The following is a 14,805-nucleotide window of genomic DNA, read 5'->3' on the forward strand; positions in this document are numbered from 1 at the left end:
TGTTTGGTCCAGATCCATCTCTGTTGGGATTTGCCTGATCTTTTGAGGTGAGTGTATGTACTTCACATCCCATCATCCAGGGCCCATCCCCTGCCAAACCCTACCTGGACTTCAAGTGGGTCATGGGGTGTGTGTGTGTGTGTGTGTGTGTGTGGGCCATGTTTGGTCCAGATCCATCTCTGTTGGGATTTGCCTGATCTTTTGAGGTGAGTGTATGTACTTCACATCCCATCATCCAGGGCCCATCCCCTGCCAAACCCTACCTGGACTTCAAGTGGGTCATGGGGGGGGGGGGTTGTGCGTGTGCCTCTCCCTTTGGAGGCTCAGCCCCGCCTCTCGATGGGCGCCTCCTCGTGGCCGCCATGTCCAGTCCGGGCGGAAGTAGAGCGAGAGGGAGGCCTCCGCTGCCCAGAGAGGCGGGAGGGGAGGAGACCGCGACGCCCTTCCCTCTGAGCTCACTTCCGGAGGGGGGAGCGGGGCCTTGTCCTGGCGCCCTCCCTTCCAGGCCTGGGCCTCGCGTGGGCCTCCTCTCCCGGGTGTTTGGGCCTGGCCTCCCTCAGGGACTCCGGTGAGTGTGGGCAGGCCTGGGGCGGAGGGGAGTGGGCTCTCCCGGGGGTCTTCCTCCTCCTCCCCCTCCCTCAGCCACAGACCAGGCCCGTCTCCCGCCCCCTCCGTGGACCCCACCCCAGCCTTCCCTCCCTTTCCCATTCCCATTCCCACCCACGCAGCACAGACCAGAACCACCCCGAGGCCCGCTTCCTTCCACGGGCCTCCATCCTCTCGGTGCTGCGCAATCCCTCCGGCTTTCACCTGATGTTTAATCTCGGTTTGATGAATTTTACTACCAGGGTTGGATGAAAAGTAATGCCTCCACCTTCGGAACTCCTCAGCAGATGGCAGCCCTGGTCTGCGGCAGGTCCTGGCTTGTTCAGGAGACTCTCCTCTGCAGTTAAAGTAGAGTCTCACTTATCCAAGCCTCGCTTATCCAAGCCATTTTTGTAGTCAATGTTTTCAATACATCGTGATATTTTGGTGCTAAATTCGTAAATACAGTAATCACAGCATAACATTACTGCATATTGAACTACTTTTTCTGTCAAATTTGTTGTATAACGTGATGTTTTGGTGCTTAATTTGTCAACTCATAACCTCATTTGATGTTTAATAGGCTTTTCCTTAATCCCTCCTTATTATCCAAGATATTTGCTTATCCAAGCTTCTGCCGTCCCGTTTAGCTTGGATAAGTGAGACTCTACTGTAGTTCCATTTGGCGGGAAGCCTTAGCATTGAATGGTTGTGTTGTTAAAGTGCAAAGTATGGAACCCTGCGCAGACGGTCGGTTAATGCAACTTAAGCTTTGCTTGGCTAGCAGAAGATCTGTGCACGATGGGTACCCAGGATCCTGACAGCTGAAATGAAAGTGCACAGACTTGAAATTTGCCAGGAACTCACTCTCTCTCTCTCTCTCTCTCCCTCCCTCTCCCAGCAGGCCCACCCAGACAGAGTGCATCATGGCTTTGAAACTTGCACCTGATGTTACATCTTGGCTTTCTGTATTTTAATATGTATTTTGTAGAAATATGTTGTGATATGTGTATTTTAAAGAATGTTTCGGGTTAATGTCTGTTTCACAATGTTGCAACCTGCCTCAAGCTACAGTAGAGTCTCACTTATCCAAGCCTCGCTTATCCAAGCCTCTAGATCCGGGGTAACCAAACTAAGGCCCGGGGGCCGGATGCGGCCCTCCAAGGTCATTTACCTGGCCCCCACCCTCAGTTTTATAATATAATATTTTTATATCAGTTTTAATAATATAATATATTGTATATACATATAGTATTGATACTAATATTATGTTACACAATATAATACTAATAATAATACCATATAATAATATTAATTGTATGTTATATATTACATATAATATTACACTATAGTGGTATAGTTCAATATAGTAATATATAATGCTAATATTGTGCTATGCTAATAATATAATATATTGTATGTACATACAGCTGCTCTGAGTCCCCTTCGGGGTGAGAAGGGTGGGATATAAATGTAGTAAATAAATAATTAATTTTATAATTATAATATTATAATAATATTAATTATATGTTATATATTACATATAACATTACACTATAGTGGTATAGTTCAATATAGTAATATATAATGCTAATATTGTGCTATGCTAATAATATAATATATTGTATGTACATACAGCTGCTCTGAGTCCCCTTCGGGGTGAGAAGGGTGGGATATAAATGTAGTAAATAAATAATTAATTTTAGACTTAGGCTCGGCCAAAGTTTGAAATGACTTGAAGGCACACAACAACAACAATCCTAATTAACTTGACTATCTCATTGGCCAGAAGCAGGCCCACATTTTCCATTGAAATCCTGATAGGTTTTTGTTGGTTAAAATTGTTTTCATTTTAAAATATTGTATTGTTCTTTCATTGTTGTTGTTGCTGTTTTGCACTACAAAAAATAAGACATGTGCAGTGTGCATAGGAATTTGTTCATTTTTTTTTTCAAATGATAATTCAGCCCAACAGTCTGAAGGATTGTGGACCGGCCCTCTGCTTCAAAAGTTTAAGGACCCCTGCTCTAGATTATCCAAGCCATTTTTGTAGTCAATGTTTTCAATATATCATGATATTTTGGTGCTAAATTCGTAAATACAGTAATTACAACATAACATTACTGCATATTGAACTACTTTTTCTGTCAAATTTATTGTATAACATGATGTTTTGGTGCTTAATTTGTAAAATCATAATCTAATTTGATGTTTAATAGGCTTTTCCTTAATCCCTCTGTCAGGCTTACTTCAAAGGACCAGTCTGAACGCAGATCAAAGACAGCTGCTCTCAAACACAATCTTTATTGAAGAATACATGACTTTGGAAAAGTCGAGAATGACCTAATGTTTACATACATCTAATTTTATCACTTCTGATTCAACGTAATATCATACGCAAATATCATCATCAAACCCCACCTTCTGGATCACATTTCCACCAAGGTTTCTATCCCCCCCACACTACAGCAATTATAATTGTTTATACTTTCACCCCTGAGTTCCCAGACTCATTTTATCTTCTCCCGCCAGGTGCTCGCATGTTTATGTTATGAAGTCAGATTCAGGGCTTGGAAATTCAGCCCTGGGATCTGGCTGCATGACATGGCGCCCCCGTTTTCTTCGTCCTCCTCTTCGGTTCTTCTTTCACCATAGTCCTGAAACAAATCAAACAATAACTCTATGGGTCCATTTTGTCTAACGTCCCCATATATTTTTTCAGCAAGCTGCGATGGAAGACTGGGTGTATTTTCCCTAAACTTTTTGGCAATGCCAATTGGAAAGTCACTTCATTGATAACACCCTGTATTCTGAATGGTCCAATATATTTGGGGCCCAGTTTTCTTGAAGGTAACCCCAATTTGATGTTTTGGGTACTTAACCACACTAGATCTCCTTTATCTAATTTATCGCCTTCCACCCTCTTTCTGTCTGCGAACGTTTTATACTTTTTGTGTGCTTCTTTTAACGAAGCAGTCACTTGATTCCAACATTCCGTCATTTGCGTTTTCCATTTCCCTGCCTCTGTTCCTTCATTTTCTGTCCACCTCGGCAATTGGGGTAAAGGTTGTATTTCATACCCGTAAACTACTTCAAAGGGGGTTTTGTTTGTTGCTGAATGTATAGTTGAATTAAAGGCTAGTTCCGCAAACGCCAACCACCTAGACCAGTCATTTTGTCTCATGTTAGAGTACATTCGAAGGAACTGCCCAAGCGTTTGCTGAGTACGTTCTACCGCCCCGTTTGTCATGGGGTGAAAAGCAGAACTTAAACTCCTTTCTGCTCCTAGCATTTCCAAGAATTTTTCCCAAAATTTTGCTGTGAATTGTACTCCTCTGTCACTGACTACTCTACTTGGACATCCATGTAATTTGTAAATATGGTTTATGTACAATTCAGCTAGTTTCTCAGCCGATGGTAGCTTCGTCAGTGCTATAAAGTGGGCCTGTTTAGAAAACAGGTCTAATACTGTCCAAATATAACGATGTCCTTTGCTGACTGGCAGTTCTCCCACAAAGTCCATAGCTACACATTCCCAAGGCCTGGTAGGTTCCGCTACTGTCTGTAACAATCCCATAGGCTTCCCTCCTCCCGATTTATTTCTGGCACAATCATCACATTGGACAACATGATTCTTTATGTCCTTCCTCATTCCTGGCCACCAACAATGTTTTGCTATTGCCTTTGTTGTTTTGGTAATTCCTGTATGACCAGCGCTCTGGTTGTTGTGAAAACGATGCAGAATCTTAATCCTTAATATTGCTGGGATATACAGTTTCTTGTTTACAAACCAAAATCCCCCCTTCTGGTCCCCCTTTTCTGCGTTGGACGCGATCCATTGATCTCCTTTATAAGACTGTTTTAGTTCATTTCCCCAGTTATCTTCCCCGCCGAGTTCGACAAAAGCCGTGTCCTCCTTTTGGGTTTGTGCTCTTGTCCTGACAGCTAAGCCCCATTGTTTGTCAGAGAATATTGTCCCCTCCTTTGCTGTGGTTAGGCCTTCGTGTTGAGGCATGCGTGAAAGAGCATCTGCCAAGACATTCTGTTTCCCTTGAAAAAACTTTAATTGGAAATCGAATCTGCTAAAGTATTGCGCCCATCTGATTTGTTTGGGGGACAATTTTCTAGGAGACTTTAAATACTGGAGATTCTTATGGTCAGACCAAATTTCGAATGTGATTCCGCTTCCTTCGAGGAAGTGTCGCCAGCATTCTAAGGCTTTTAATATGGCTAATGCCTCTTTTTCCCATATTGGCCAACTTTTTTCAGTTTCGCTGAACTTCCGTGACAAATATCCACAGGGTTTTAAGTTCCCATTTTGATCCTTTTGCAATAGCACTGCCCCGTACGCACAGTCTGAGGCATCGCAATGGATTATGAAAGGGCTCCTGATATCAGGGTGTTTTAGGATGGGTCCTTCAGTGAAGCATTCTTTTAAGGTCTCGAATGCCTTTTGGCATTCTGGCGTCCAACTCAGTTTGGCGCCGGGAGCTTTCACTTTTGCTGTCTCCCCTTTCCCTTTTGTTTTTAAAAGTTCTGTAAGGGGTGCGGTTATTTGTGCAAAGCCTTTTATGAAGGGTCTGTAAAAATTTGCAAACCCCAGAAATGATTGTAATTGCCTCCTTGTTTGAGGCACTCCCCATTCTTTCACATCTGCTACTTTAGCTGGATCCATAGCTAACCCTTCTGGAGACATCCGATATCCCAGAAAGTCAATTTGAGTTTTATTAAATTCACATTTGGACAGTTTTGCGTACAGCTTTGCTTCTCTTAGTCTCTGCAAAACTTCCCGGACCAATTTTACGTGCTTTTCCTTATCTTCAGAAATGATCAAGATATCATCAAGGAATATGAACACCCCTCTGTACAATAACGGGTGTAGTATTTCATTTATAAGCTGCATAAAGCAGCCGCTTCCATTTTTTAACCCGAAAGGCAAAATTTCGTATTCAAAATGGCCGAATGCGCAGGAAAATGCGGTTTTCCAAGTATCCTCCGGTTTGATCCTTAATTTATGATACGCTTCAATTAAATCCAGTTTAGTAAATATGCTCCCTTTCTTCAATACGGTAATTAAATCCTTGACTAAGGGCATAGGGTATTTATTGTCCTTGGTAATTGCGTTTAAATTTCGATAATCAATGCACAATCTTAGGGAATTGTCTTTCTTTCTCCTAAATAACACTGGAGCCCCGAGAGGAGAATTAGATGGCTTAATGAAGCCTCGAGCCAGGTTTTTATCAATGTATTTTCTCAATTCCTCCTTCTCTTGCACCGACATGGGATACACTTTTGGTTTTGGTAAGTCTGCTCCTGGGGTTATTTCAATCCCTACTTCTATATTTCTTTTGGGAGGCAATTTACTGGCCTCTTTCTGATTGAAAACATCCGCAAAGTCTCTGTATTCAGGTGGCAATAGCTGTGGGTCTATTTCCCCTGCTTCGTCTTCCTCGTCCTCCTCTTCTGCAATTTTGCTTATCTCCCATTGCATCTGCTGTTCTTTAAATGCTAAGCTTTTTCCTCTCCAATCTACTTCAGGATTTGCTTGTTCGAGCCATGGTATCCCCAATATTACATGGTATGTGGCAATAGGGGCTATCACAAAGGATATTCTTCCTCCCCATTTGCCTATTTTGCATGGAACTCCCCGTAATTCCTTTGTAGATACTTCCCCAGCAGCGACTGATCCATCTAGCTGCGAAAATGCAATTGGGGAGTCAAGTGCCATCTGCTGGCATTTCAGCGCTCCTGCTAATTCTGGGGTTATAATGTTCCTAGAACACCCGCAGTCTACAAACGCCTTGCAGGTGGCCCGATTTTCTAGCCCCGAGAGGCAAATTGGTACTACTATCATGCGTTTGTCCCGACTCACCAATCTTTCCGAAGATTCTGGGGCCTGCACCTCCTCCTCCGCACGCCTCCCGGTTGCTGGCTTGGGCTTTGGGGCTTTTGGCGGCTCCCCCTTCCGGGCCCAGCATTCCGCTGCTCGGTGGCCCGTCTTCCCACATACAAAGCACCCCGGTTTAGGTTTGTTGTCGTCTCCTCTGGAGGGAATCCCCGGCCTCCCTCCGGGTCTTTCTTGCTTCCTCGTTTCTCCTCGACCTCTCGCCACCGGTCTTTGCTGGCCGCTGCTGCTCCTGAAGCGCTTTACTTGTGCCAGGGTAGATTCGACGCGCCCCGCTAGTTGAATCCATCCCTGGAGCGTCTCGGGGTCGTCTCTGTGCGCTGCCCAGCTGAAAACCTCGGGGCGTAGTCCCTCTTTAAATAGTTCCACTTTGGTTACTTCAGACCACTCCGGTACCCTTTCCGCGAGGTGGAGGAATTCCTCTGCGTACTCGGGCACCGTTTTGTCCCTCTGTTTTATTCCTTTCAGCTGGTCTCGAGCCCTCAATTGCTCTAGCCGGTCTCTGAACCGGTTCTCCAGTGCGGCGAGGAAGCGGGGCACTGACCTCAGGCATGGGTCGCGTCTGGCATGCAATTGCACATACCAGCTGGCTGCTCCTCGCTTTAGTGTGTTGCCGATGGCTCGAACCCTGCTTGCTTCGGAGGGAAATGTGTGTGCGTTGTCTTCCATGTATCCTCTAATGCTAATTAGAAAAAAGTTCAGTTCCTCTGATTCCCCTCCGTATTCCAGCTTGAGATCTTCCCTTCTAAGCATCCATTCTGCAGCCCTTTGATATTGTCTGGGCGGCATGGGGAAGGGTTGCATCAGGTTTCCTCGGGTGGCTCCTTGGAACACGCCGCGCCCCACTCCGGTGGTCATTCTGCGCGGCTCCTGGAAGTCTGCCGCCGCTGTTGGCTCTTCCGCCCATCCGCATACTGGCCTAGCTGTAGCCCCCTCATCTCGCCTTTCCTCGTCGTACGGCACATCCTCCTCTTCTTCCTGGACCCCCCGCTCCTCTCCGCCTTCGTCTGCGAATCCACTGGACCCGATCCCTGGCCCCAGTGGCCTTTCCACCCCGACGCCCATTCGGGGGGTTGGGAGCTCTGTTGGAGACGGCGGCCTCAGGGTCCCCAGGGCTCGCTGACGCTCCACTTCTCGCGCCATGCTGTCCCGGAACTGCAGCTCCTGCCAGTATTCCTCATCTCCCTCGTCCCTTGCCGCCACGGGGCTCTGCGTTGACGCCCGCTGGCCCCTCTGGCTCCAATCTCCTTCTTTGCTTGGTTCTCTCTCGGCGCCATATCGGCTGGCCTCCTTCTGGAGATTCTCTTCCAATAATGGCACCAATCTCCCCACGGTTTCCGACAGCCTGGATAAATTAGTTTCCAGGATGGATAACCGCAGGGCCACGGTCTCCGGCATACTTCCTCCAGATCCCCAACTGGTTTCTGCAGCTGCAGAGACGCCTCTTCCGAGCCTGGGAATTCTCTGGGTCACGCCGTTCGGCTTGGGGTACCCCGTAGAGGAAGCTATGGCTTGCAGCGTCTCTTCTCTCTTCGGCCGGGCCCCTTGCAAAGGCCTCTCTGCCTCATTTGGGCTTTGATCTTCTTCCTCGCTCATTATCACTTCACTGCGAATTCCGCAGGAGGGTGAGAAATGGGATTCTCGACTTTAATGTCAGGCTTACTTCAAAGGACCAGTCTGAACGCAGATCAAAGACAGCTGCTCTCAAACACAATCTTTATTGAAGAATACATGACTTTGGAAAAGTCGAGAATGACCTAATGTTTACATACATCTAATTTTATCACTTCTGATTCAACGTAATATCATACGCAAATATCATCATCAAACCCCACCTTCTGGATCACATTTCCACCAAGGTTTCTATCCCCCCCACACTACAGCAATTATAATTGTTTATACTTTCACCCCTGAGTTCCCAGACTCATTTTATCTTCTCCCGCCAGGTGCTCGCATGTTTATGTTATGAAGTCAGATTCAGGGCTTGGAAATTCAGCCCTGGGATCTGGCTGCATGACACCCTCCTTATTATCCAAGGTATTTGCTTATCCAAGCTTCTGCCGGCCCGTTTAGCTTGGATAAGTGAGACTCTACTGTATTACTATTATTATTTCTATACTTTTCATAGTGATGACACTTTTTCAAATGGATCATTAGGAACTCAGTAATTCCATTTTCTAGGAAACTGGAGGTTAAACCAAGCCCTTCTAAGAATTAGAGACAGATAGATAAAAAGGTAAAGGCTTCCCCTGGACGTTAAGTCCAGTCATGTCTGACTCTGGGGGTTGGTGCTGATCTCCATTTCTAAGCTTACTTAGAAATAATGGAATGTATGGGAATGCAATGTATCTCATGGAAACCTGTGGATACGGAAGTCTGCCTACACGTTGTGATTCTTACTTGTTTTTATTTGGAATTCTGTAACTTTAAAGCTTGTCCCATGGATCTTCTATCTCTCCAAAAATGATAGGAATAACGTCTGTGAGTAGTTAGGAATATTTGGAGACACGTTCGTATTATTAATCATAATACTTAGTTTATTTTTGTATCCCACCTCCATCTCCCCGAAGGGATTCAGAGCTCACATGGGCATGAACCCAACATCGACATAACTTAAAACAATCCATGAAATGTAAAACAATATAACAATATAGTATAAAACAGCATAAAACAACATAAAATATTTTCCCTCCTTGGAGTGCACTTTCCTCAGCGCCAGCCCAAGGGAGCCATGCTCTGCGTGAGGATCAGGATGAGGGCGTTCCCTTCTGCAGCCTCCCCATTATCTGATGCCCTCCCCTTCAAAGCCCACCCAGTGCAGATGTTGATGTTATTCCAGTCTCCAGGTCTGCATTTATCATGCCTTTCTTTTAAAATAAATTGCAATTCATGAACCATTAGTAAGAAAAGTTTAAAATAGTAAAACATAAACAATTGTGTTTTGGGAACACAAGCTGATGTTCTAAAAATACTTTTTTCAAAACAGACACATCATACTGCTGAGCTGAGCTGGAGGTAATACGAGGCTGCAACACATCCACTGCTCCCCATTCAGGAGCAAAGGAAGGGCGGGAAGGATGTAAGTACCCTCCGGAGGCAGGAAGAGGAGGGCAGAGGGGCCTGCAAAGAAAGGTAAGTGTAAGACATCGCATACATCGAATATTTGGGCACCGTCCCCTTTGTCCCTAAGGAGGGATTGTTCGTTGTTGGGCAAGTGTTAAAAGTATTTGTCACCAGTCAATGGGCGCCTTCCCTCTTCCCCTGGGTTTGCTCCAGCACGAGTCTTGTTCTTCATGTTTCATGAGATCTTTCTCTGTTCAACTCCTGAAGACATTTTCCTCTCATTTGTCTGGCAGGTAACTTCTGAACAAGTTCTGCGAAGAACATCTTGTGAGAGTTTTGCCCGAGGAGTGCTCTAAGTCTAAAGTGAATTCAAGATGCACAGCAATGACAACAAGAAGAAATAAGTAGTAGAAAAATACATTTCAAGCTAAATGCCTGTGCAATTATAAGGGGGGAAATAAGATTGTGCTGAAGAAAGAGACACTTGCTGAAAGTGAGAAGAATGCTAAAGTAATACAAAGACTATGCTGTTCGGGAGGTTATATCTGTGAATCCCTGGCATGATATTTGAATTATAATTGTAAACGAATGGCAAGTCCTCCACCTCCCTATCCTAGATCACACACAGGGGAGAAGTTACATCAGTGTATGGAATGTGGGAAACAATTTGATAGGAAAAGTCATCTTACTAGACATGAACGCACCCACACAGGGGAGAAGCCTTATAAATGCATGGAATGTGGAGGAAGCTTCAGTCGCAGTGGCAGCCTACGTTCCCATCAAAGGACCCACACAGGGGAGAAGCCATATAAATGTATGAAATGTGGAGGAAGCTTCAGTCGCAGTGGCAGCCTACGTTCCCATCAAAGGACCCACACAGGGGAGAAGCCATATAAATGCATGGAATGTGGAGGAAGCTTCAGTCGCAGTGGCAGCCTACGTTCCCATCAAAGGACCCACACAGGGGAGAAGCCATATAAATGCATAGAATGTGGAGAAAGCTTCAGTCACAGTGGCAGTCTACGTTCCCATCAAAGGACCCACACAGGGGAGAAGCCACATAAATGCATGGAATGTGGAAAGAGCTTCAGTCAGAGTTGCCATCTACGTTCCCATCAAATGACCCACACAGGGGAGAAGCCACATAAATGCATGGAATGTGGAGAAAGCTTCAGTCAGAGTGGACATCTACGTTTCCATCAAAGGACCCACACAGGGGAGAAGCCACTTAAATGCGTAGAATGCGGAAAGAGCTTCAGTCACAGTTCTCATTTGCGTACCCATCAAAGGACCCACACAGGGGAGAAGCCATATAAATGCATAGAATGCGGAGTAAGCGTCAGTCACAGAGGCAGTCTACGTTACCATCAAAGGACCCACACAGGGGAGAAGCCATACAAATGCATAGAATGCGGAAAGAGCTTCAGTCGGAGTGACAGTCTACGTTCTCATCAAAAGACCCACACAGGGGAGAAGCCACATAAATGCGTAGAATGCGGAAAGAGCTTCAGTCACAGTTCTCATTTGCGTACCCATCAAAGGACCCACACAGGGGAGAAGCCATATAAATGCATAGAATGTGGAGAAAGCTTCAGTCGGAGTGACAGTCTACGTTCTCATCAAAAGACCCACACAGGGGAGAAGCTACATAAATGCGTAGAATGCGGAAAGAGCTTTAGTCACAATTCTCATTTGCGTACCCATCAAAGGACCCACACAAGGGAGAAGCCATATAAATGTATGGAATGTGGAAAGAGCTTTAGAGAAAGTTCAGCATATATTAGACATCACAGAACCCATGCGCCACTAGAGGAGACGGGCCTTTAAGTTTCCAAGCCCTCTTCAAAAGAACATTGGAAGGAAAGAGGAAAGCCACCACCTTGCTCTCTCTCTCTCTCCCATGAACTGCAATTTGACTGCTGCTGACAGGTCTCACTCAGAGGGGGGCTTTTCTCAGCATTGCAGCAAGCTTTGAAGGCGTTCACCTAACCTCCTCCATAAAGAAACCCCTCACAGGCTTCTAGGATGATCTCTGAAGGTTTGCTGAAATGAGCAGAAGCTGAGATCTCTGGATAAAAAGGGTTCTGAAAAAGAATAGCTCTTTGGTAGCAGATTACGTCATATCTTGATACGCTTGTCTCATGTCTTGGCTCTACTGCCCCTCGGTTAGAATTTGGGGCTCCAGCCATGTACCTGTAACCCTTTCCTGGACTTTGTTGTGTCCTGAATCGTTGACTAAATTCTGGACTGACTGCCTGGTTTCATTTATGAACTAGGACTTTGTTTGTATCCCCGTCTTTTTGGGTTATCTTTGAGACTCTGAATTCTGTTTGTATTCTTGATTTTTTGGTTGTTATTTTATCATCTCTGTCGAATGAACTCTGGGCATGTGACTATTGGACTGTTATCTTGGCTATTGTTTTTTCTTGCTCCTGACCTGGATCTGCAGTTCTTGACATGTCTGCATTAATTTGACTCTTGACCTTGACTTGTGTTCACTGTTACTCCGACTGTGTTGATGCAATTATATTATTTTAGCAGGACTCAAGATTTTAAAGGTAAAGGATTTAAAGTTTAAAGGTAAAGACTCAAGTCTTGAAAGGTATGGTCTTGGCTTACCTTGTGTTCCTCAGACCTTATACCGGGAGAGCCCTGGTACACGAGACCATCAGTCTTGCTTTGTGTGTACTAATCCCTGCTTAGAGTGAACCCATTTCTGTATTTGAGACTGTTTAATCGCCACCTTTGGCAAAGGGTCCATTAGGATACACAGCATATCTCCCTAACTGTAGGGATTGGAAGACACCGGATTATGACAACAGCTGATGAAGATAAATGATGGTGATGATGATGGTGGTGATGATAATTTATTTGTAACCCGCCCTATCTCCCCGAGGGGACTCAGGGCGGTTTCCAGCAAGTAACAAAATGCCAAACATTCAATGCCATAAAGTTAAAAACAATAGATATGACAATCACAATATAAACCTATGAATGAAACTAAAAACATAACCAAATATTAAAACCTAAACATACTCTCACACATTTACCATAGTAAAATCCTACATGTTTCACATAATGTAGTTTACGGCTTCCCAGGAGCTGAGGTAGGTGTCCAATATCTGGGCGAGGATATTTATATGATGTAGTAGTCCTCCTCCTCTCCATATGCTAAAGTGCATAAATGGGTTTTTAAAAGCTTTTTGAAGGAGAGGAGAGGGGGCCATTCTTAGTTCTTTAGGGTGGAGTTCCAGAGACAAGGGGCGATCACGGAGAAGGCCCCTCTCTTGTCTCCCCACAACCGAGCTTGGGACGGGAGTGGGACCGAGAAGAGGGCCTCCTCTGCAGACCACAGCACCCGTGCTGGTTTATTTATGGAGGTGCCGTTTTTCAAAAACTCTGGACCCGAAATGCTTAGGGCTTTATAGGTAATAACCAGCACTTTGTATTAAGTCCAGAAGCGGACGGGCAGACAGTGGTTGCTCTCCCTTTATGGTGCTCCACAAATTAACCTGGTTGCGGATCTTTGAACAATTGAACCTTCCGAACTATCTTCAAAGGCAGCCCCACGTAGAGAGAGTGGCAGTGGTCCAGGTTGGATGTAACTGGACTCATTAATCCGTTGAGATGGACAAATTAACTAAATGGATGAAGTATAGAACAGCATTTAGAGGAATAGAGGTAAAAATCATATAGTGAATGAGATGTTTATAGACTAGTGTTCGTTGGCCGTTAGTTTTGATCTTATTGTACAAGACGTGTGTCCTTGTTCGCTTTATATTTGTTAAGTAGTACAGTAGAGTCGCACTTATCCAACACTCGCTTATTCAACGTTCTGGATTATCCAACGCATTTTTGTAGTCAGTGTTTTCAATATATCATGATATTTTGGTGCTAAATTCGTAAATACAGTAATTACTACATAGCATTACTGTGTATTGAACTACCTTTTATGTCAAATTTGTTGTTAAACATGATGTTTTGGTGCTTAATTTGTAAAATCATAACCTAATTTAATGTTTAATAGGCTTTTCCTTAATCTCTCCTTATTATCCAACATATTTGCTTATCCAATATTCTGCCAGCTCGTTTACGTTGGATAAGCGAGACTCTACTGTACTTCTAAAAAGGGACCAGAATGATAATTTGTGTAAAAACGTTAAATACCTAAATTGTAATTTGCATAAGCATGCTTTGTTTTGTTTGTTGTTTTTTTGTCTTTGTATAAAAATTGTTTATTCTATGAAGTGTGATACATCAGCTTTAAAAAGCCAAAGTGATTATAGGCTGTACCAATGGGAGCATGATGTCTAGATCCGGGTAATTTTTAGTCGACTCTCTTCGACACTTTGATCAGACCTGCCCTGGAATAACCCTGTGTCCAGATCTGAGCAATTCAAGCAAGATTTTGAGGTGCTAGAATGTCTCCAGAGAAGGGCTCCAGGGAATGGCTGAGGGAGATGGACGTGTTCAGTTTGGAGGGGGAAAGGCCGAGGGGACAAGAGAGCCAATACTTGGAAGGATGTCACTTTGAGGAGAAAAGGGCAAGGTTTTCCTGCTCCTCGAGACTAAAATAAACAGCAACTGATTCACATTGCGGGAAAGAAGCTTCCACCTAAACATTGGGAATCATTTCTCAATGGTAAGAGCTGTTCAGCCATGGAAGCCTGGTCCCTTCTCAGGAGCCTCCCTTCCCAAGCCCTGGCCTTCCACCTCCTGGGGACTCCATGTCCCAGAATCCCTGACCTTGGACCAAGGCAGCTGGGAGTTCTGGGTGTTGGAAGTCCAAGAAATCTCAGAGGAATAGAGTTTGGGAATCCGTGCTCCAGAGAGTGGAGAGAATTGCTCTCTTGGGCTACAACCCCCATAAACACTATAAAAAGACCTGGCATGGGGGTTGTAGGACCCTGGGAGTTGTAGTCCAAGACAAATATGTCTCCCAAGTCCTTGCAATTAAAGGCTTTCTTTCTCATGGTGTCGAATGTGTTTGTGTTCATCCATATAGAGAAGGGTTTAGAAAGAAACAAGGAGAATGTGCATTGAGTATCTGCCACGACTTTAATGTTTACTTGTCATCTGGTGGAGCCTCACCAGGTATAGACTCTTTTTGAGGTGATTTCAGTAGAGACCACATATAGTGAGTCTATACCTGGTGAGGCTCCACTAAATCAGATCGGCCCGGACAGAGAACAAAGTTATCTGGGTTTGAAAGCAAAGAAGATGACTTTCAATCCACTTGCACAGGTATAAAG

General features: G+C 44.7%; 1 protein-coding gene across 2 annotated transcripts; it reads left to right on the plus strand.

Moving 5' to 3' along the window:
• The first annotated feature begins 446 nt into the window (after positions 1-446).
• On the plus strand, positions 447-13,800 carry LOC134296851 (zinc finger and SCAN domain-containing protein 2-like). 2 transcript variants are annotated; one of them, XM_062972819.1, is made up of 3 exons: positions 447-568; positions 9,477-9,622; positions 9,847-13,800. In XM_062972819.1, the coding sequence occupies exon 3, from the start codon at positions 10,142-10,144 to the stop codon at positions 11,378-11,380; it is 1,239 nt and encodes a 412-aa protein (XP_062828889.1). In that variant the 5' UTR covers positions 447-568; positions 9,477-9,622; positions 9,847-10,141; the 3' UTR covers positions 11,381-13,800. The 2 variants fall into 2 exon arrangements, with proteins under 2 accessions (XP_062828889.1, XP_062828888.1); XM_062972818.1 differs by lacking the exon at positions 447-568 and adding an exon at positions 9,043-9,336.
• The last annotated feature ends 1,005 nt before the right edge of the window (positions 13,801-14,805 follow it).

Source organism: Anolis carolinensis, chromosome 2 (assembly GCF_035594765.1).
Source record: "Anolis carolinensis isolate JA03-04 chromosome 2, rAnoCar3.1.pri, whole genome shotgun sequence".
Classification (NCBI taxonomy): domain Eukaryota; kingdom Metazoa; phylum Chordata; class Lepidosauria; order Squamata; family Dactyloidae; genus Anolis; species Anolis carolinensis.